The sequence below is a fragment of the Rutilus rutilus genome, assembly GCF_951802725.1.
Source record: "Rutilus rutilus genome assembly, chromosome: 25".
NCBI lineage: Eukaryota > Metazoa > Chordata > Actinopteri > Cypriniformes > Leuciscidae > Rutilus > Rutilus rutilus.
In genome coordinates, this window is record NC_140229.1 from 8,318,192 (window position 1) to 8,323,734 (window position 5,543).

The 5,543-nt window shown below is 38.8% G+C and overlaps 1 protein-coding gene across 1 annotated transcript; it reads right to left on the minus strand.

Moving 5' to 3' along the window:
• Positions 1 to 2,278: 2,278 nt before the first annotated feature.
• On the minus strand, positions 2,279 to 3,121 carry bhlha9 (basic helix-loop-helix family, member a9; the record flags this gene model as incomplete). Its single annotated transcript, XM_084401503.1, has 1 exon — positions 2,279 to 3,121. One exon carries the CDS (start codon positions 3,119 to 3,121, stop codon positions 2,279 to 2,281), a length of 843 nt encoding a protein of 280 aa, XP_084257629.1.
• Between the last annotated feature and the right edge of the window lie 2,422 nt (positions 3,122 to 5,543).

Below are 5,543 nucleotides of genomic sequence, written 5' to 3' on the forward strand. Positions count from 1 at the left end.
AGGTATTGTGTTTGTGTGGAAAATAATAAAGATTCCATTTCATTCTATGTTAAAGTCCAGCCATTGTCCAGTTTGCACAAACAATGTGCTGCCATCTAGTGTCTAAATGCTTCCATTGCACAACTGATTATTTAAACTGCTGCTATTAAACCTGTTTACGGATCTTCATCTGACAGATATGACAAATGCATTGAATCAAATGAGCCATGTCCGGATTGACGGGAAAGATTTGCTCACTGCAGAAAACAACATATAAACCTGCTGATGTGTTCAAATGAAGCCTGACTGGCCCACTGCCACAGCAGGCAGGACGACAGACATGTTGTCACCATCACTCAACACATTCATCGTCAACGTCACTCAGCACATCGTTGTGAGTCAGGGATTTCCATGATTCATGTCTGTAGATGAAATAAGAGGAAGACAATAAATCCCTCCCCTTTTCTCTCTCACCCTCAGCCCTGTTTATGTAGCTCCGATTGGACACACCTGCTGGTCTCCCTGTGAAAGTCCCAATGCACGATCAGGCCCACGGCCCACAGGGCAGCCGGAAAGAGACCAAGGGGGATTTTCACTCTATCTCTGTCTCTCTCCATGGGTAGAGCTTGCACTTCCTTCCTGTGAGGTCATAAATCTGTCCACAAGCACATGCTAATGGTCTAATATTAACAGTGTTTAGATTCATCTACTCTGAGGACAGACCTCACCTGAGGGTCCCACTCATATTTAAAAAATCATATTCAAACTTTTACCTTCACTGTTCCTCACTGGTGGAATGAAATTTCCAACCATACCCGAACAAGCGAGCCCCATATGACATTTAATTAAATTACTGTTTTTAAAATGTTATTAAATAGTTTATTTTACAGGGATAATGTGCTGTCCATGATTGCCCCATAATTAGCTTCTGAGCTTTTAAAAAAGTACATATGGATATGTTAAAAAATGAATTGATGAATAACATGCATAAAATATCATAAGTGTTTAAAAAATACTTTGAAAATAACAGTTAGTAATAATAGTAAGTTGCACTATGTTAAAGAATTTTGTATACCTAAAATATCTGGAAAAAAAACAACAAAAAAAACTGAAGTTAAATATTAAATATAACAGGTTATTAGACTACAAATTGTTGATGTCCTCTAAATATATTATAAAATATAATGTGTGTGTGTGTATGTACAGTGTGTATATATATATATATACACACATACACGCACACATACACACATTGTTGTGTGTATATATTATAAATATTTTATTAAAAATAATATAAAACTCATTATATATTTATAGTTTGTACTATACTTTTACAAATAATACTTTTCATTTACTAGCATATACCATGAATTATTTTATTTATTTTTTGCAATTTAGCGATTTTAGTGTTTTAGCTAAAAAAATTTTTGTTGATGCACGCTCTATATTTGAAAAATATTTTTAATATATTAAATATCATTTGACTTTTCCATTTTTTTTCTCTGTTCTAGCCTGTACTTGTACTAACAAGCTTGTTACTTTAAAACTTGTATTTTAACACTTCTCATGTTACATGCTTTTTTTTAAATGCATTAATTGATTTGTTGTTTTCCTCATTTTTAAGATGCTTTGTATAATGTGTTAAAGGAATAAATGTAAAATCAAGTCAAGCCATTTGAGATCCTAAGTAATGTGCTGCAAATCATTCTGAATTAAGATTATTATAATATATAATTCTTTGCTTAATAGTTACTGGCTAGTATGCTAATGTGCACATATACTCGTTCAGACACAGACATGAATGAGTTTTCTGTTGACTTTTGCTACAGAATGTCATCCTGTTATGAAAAGAATGAGCAGTTAAAGCAGTTCAAGATCAAAGCTCCATTTTTCTAGAAACGAGTAGAAGGGAACACAAACACACACATCTGCTATGTAGGTAAACACAGAAACATTCCCTAAATTCTTAACCTTGATATGAAAAAGAGTCAGCGTGTTACTATTTTGCATATTTTATTACAAAAATGAAATGCAAATGTTTAAAACATTTTACAGACGATTTTTTACAATCTTTTCTTTGCCCTGTTTGTGAACTAATGCATTACTTTTGCAAACAACATTCATTTTTCATTATATATAATTTGCGCTTAATGCAATTTACATTAATTATATTTATTAAATTATGTACAGTGTTTCCAAACAGTGACCTAACCACAGAAATGCACCTGTTTACAGGTGTTGGCGGTGATGCTCTCAGTTTTGCCCTTGACAGTTCTCGTGCTGGAGCAATGAGTGTGAATCACAGTGTGTTGTAGCAGTGCTGAGGCCCAGCGTCCTGTAGGTAACCCATGTGCCAGGGCAGAGGCAGCGTCTGGAGTGTGTCCCCGTAATTGTCTATATGATTCGGGCCACAAGAGCCCCAAACTCCTGGCTGATACGTCCCGACATCCCCTCTCCGTCCGTACCTGGGTGGGCTTGCCACACTGCTAGGTGGGTAAAGCTGGGCGTCAGCTGAGAAACACGGGTAGTGAGGGGACGGCGGACAACCAGGGCCCGTAAAAACGTGTTGCTCGGAGGACAGTCTGTGCAAGGGGTTTTGTATATGGTGGGTGAGCGGCTGATGCCAGGATAGGAAGTTTTGGGATTCGAGGCGGACAGGAGGCGACGGCTCCGTCTCTGGCCACAAGCCGCCCGGCGGACCGTGACAGTTGAGGTGGCTGCAGGGCTTCCCCGTACTTGCAGGTGGGTTGTTGGTGAGAAATACAGACAAAGCAGAGATTCGATTGATGGCTCTCTGGAGCGTGGCAATCTTCGACAGCCGTTTTCCGCCCAGGTCATGATGCAAAGCCACTCGGAGCGCGTTGAAGGCCTGGTTATAATCCATGATGCGTTTCCTCTCTCTCACGTTGGCCGCCACTCTGCGTGCTTTGGAGCGCACCGGTCTGCTGCGTTTCTTGCTCTGTCTCTCCTCCAGCTCGCTTAGGGTGCCGTTGGGGTAACACCCTGTCAGGCTGCTGCCATCGCTGCTGTCCAGCTCCTCGGACCCTTGAAGACTCCCATCCAGTTCCTCCTCGGAGAACTCGGAGCTGGTGAAGCTTCCTCTGCTCGCCATGGAGAACCTGCAGACTGTTTCCAGTGTCATCGACCTCCCGTGAAAGAGTCTGGATGGCGCTTTCACACACTCCTCTGTCGACCTGTGATTACCTGTGATGCCTCTCGACAGGTCGGGCCTCTCTTTAAAGCACCTCGTTTAGGAGTCACATGGTACAGTCACCTATAAGAAATGCTGGTGTTTATGAGCTCCCCAAGGCAAATTCAGCTACTCCCTCCTCAGACACGCCTTCTGCTGCAAGATCTGCACAGCCACATACAGGCCATGGAAGAGTGAGTAAAACTCAGACGCAGACAAATAAAAACACAGACACTGAGTATGTTTTAGATATGTACACATCTCATAAACTGTAGGAAAAAGTGAAAACATTACTTTTTCATGACAACACTACCATCATCAGAGATGGAGAATGAGCTTTTGGTGCCTTTGAAAGAGGGCAAGTTGACCTTGAACTTTGGCAAGGCCCGGATAGAGAAAGTGCTGGCACAGATATTACCAAGCAATGTGACCAACTGACATCTAATAACAAACGATGCTAGACTTTTAATCAGCTGGCCCCAACGCTTTTAGTGGATGGATAACTTCACATGTAGTTCATTATATAATGACATAAATTGATATGTAATATATTTAGTCTCTGTGTGTGTATCTTACTTATAAATATAATGCATACTGTATATGCGTGTGTGTATATATACTGTTATAATTCATGTAATATAAATACATTATTATCAGTGTTGGGGGTAACACATTACAAGTAACGCAAGCTGCATAATCAGATAACTTTTTTCAAGTAACTATAGTTACTATAGTAAAGTAACCCATTACTTTTAAATTTACAACAAAATGTCAAAGTTACTTTTTCAAATAAGTAACGCAAGTTATTTTGTTTTCCCTTTTATTGACTGACAGCTCTTCTGTCCCCATGTTGAGAGAAATCAGAAGTGCAGAGGCGTTGTGTTCGCTTATTGTAGTTCTAGACTAATGCATTTACTCATCTCGCTTGCACAAAAACAGATTTTGTATTCCTTAAAAATGAATAAAAACAGTGAAATGCAAACAAATAATAAGACATTGCTTATTATTAACCAATGTCTTTGCTGCTGACCTTTGATGATCCAATTCAACCATACTAATAAGCAAAAATGACTGTAGATAAACATTAAAAAAAATTATAATTGTTTTATTGCTGAAGTAAGCGTGTTGAACTTTCTTCAGCAGCACAGCTTTGTTTGAGCTGCGCCCTCTACTGTACAGGTGTGAATTTGCATTTCCTTCAGCCTGAGCCTTATTCTTTTCACTTTTGGTGTGAAAGGGCCTTTACATTTGCCAAAAATAGAACTTTTTGTTATTAAAAAAGCAAGCAAGCAAGCCCAGCCCAGGTGAGAAAAAGTAACGCAACAGTAACGTAACGTAACACATTACTCTCCATAAAAAGTAACTAAGTAATGCAATTAGTTACTTTTTATAGGGAGTAATGCAATATTGTAGCGCGTTACTTTTAAAAGTAACTTTCCCCAACACTGATTACTGTTATACTGTTTAAGTAAATAAATAAATAAATGTAGAATTACGCATATATTATTTCAGAAAAAAATCATATTATATATATATGCGCAAGTATGTAAGTATGTTTTATACGTAATGTATATTGCATACCACACATTTATTGTTAATTTACTCATTTTTATTTTGACACTTCATTTTAAAGCATTTTTAGCACTTTGTGTTAGTGATAATGGCTGAACTTGTGCTATAGTCTTCAAGGGCAGCGTCTCAGTTTTCTGGTGTGTCTTGTGATTAATTACATGGGTAGTTCAATCTAAATTTGTCTGTTAGTGCTCATGACAAATTGTACATTGATCAAATAACTAGTATTTTGTGGATTTCCTCTCATGTGTGAATGACTTGCGATCCATTATTTACATTTGTCCACAGATACAATTATCATCTCCAGTGTGCGATCTCGGCGCTGTGTTGGTGCTGGGCCTTGTGGGCCATATAATTTGAGTGTCTTTGTAACAAACCATAAATCAAGCCCGAACAGCACCCGAGGATAAGAACAGAAAGACACTCGGACTTCAAAGCCTGCAAAAAGAGAGCAGGTATTTGACAATTATAACATGGCTTGAGCAGCACAGTTACACACTGTGGTTAGCGCTGACAGGGGGAACGCACATTTTGTTTGGTTTGTTTTTGATAGATTGCATGATGATCATGCTTCTGGTTGTGCAATGAGGAATCTGTTCTGTATCTCTACAGATCTTTGTCCTTTCACTGCCCGCAGACTAATCAGGTCCTGCTGCTATATCATGTCCTCTAATCTGAAGAACAGTGGCTGCTGCAAGTCAATAGTTCAGTGCTAAAGCACTACTGACAGCTCGTCATTCATGCCATGGATAGCAGTCATCCTCCCGGTCTTTGCTGTACAATGTTTCCATTTTTTTTCTGC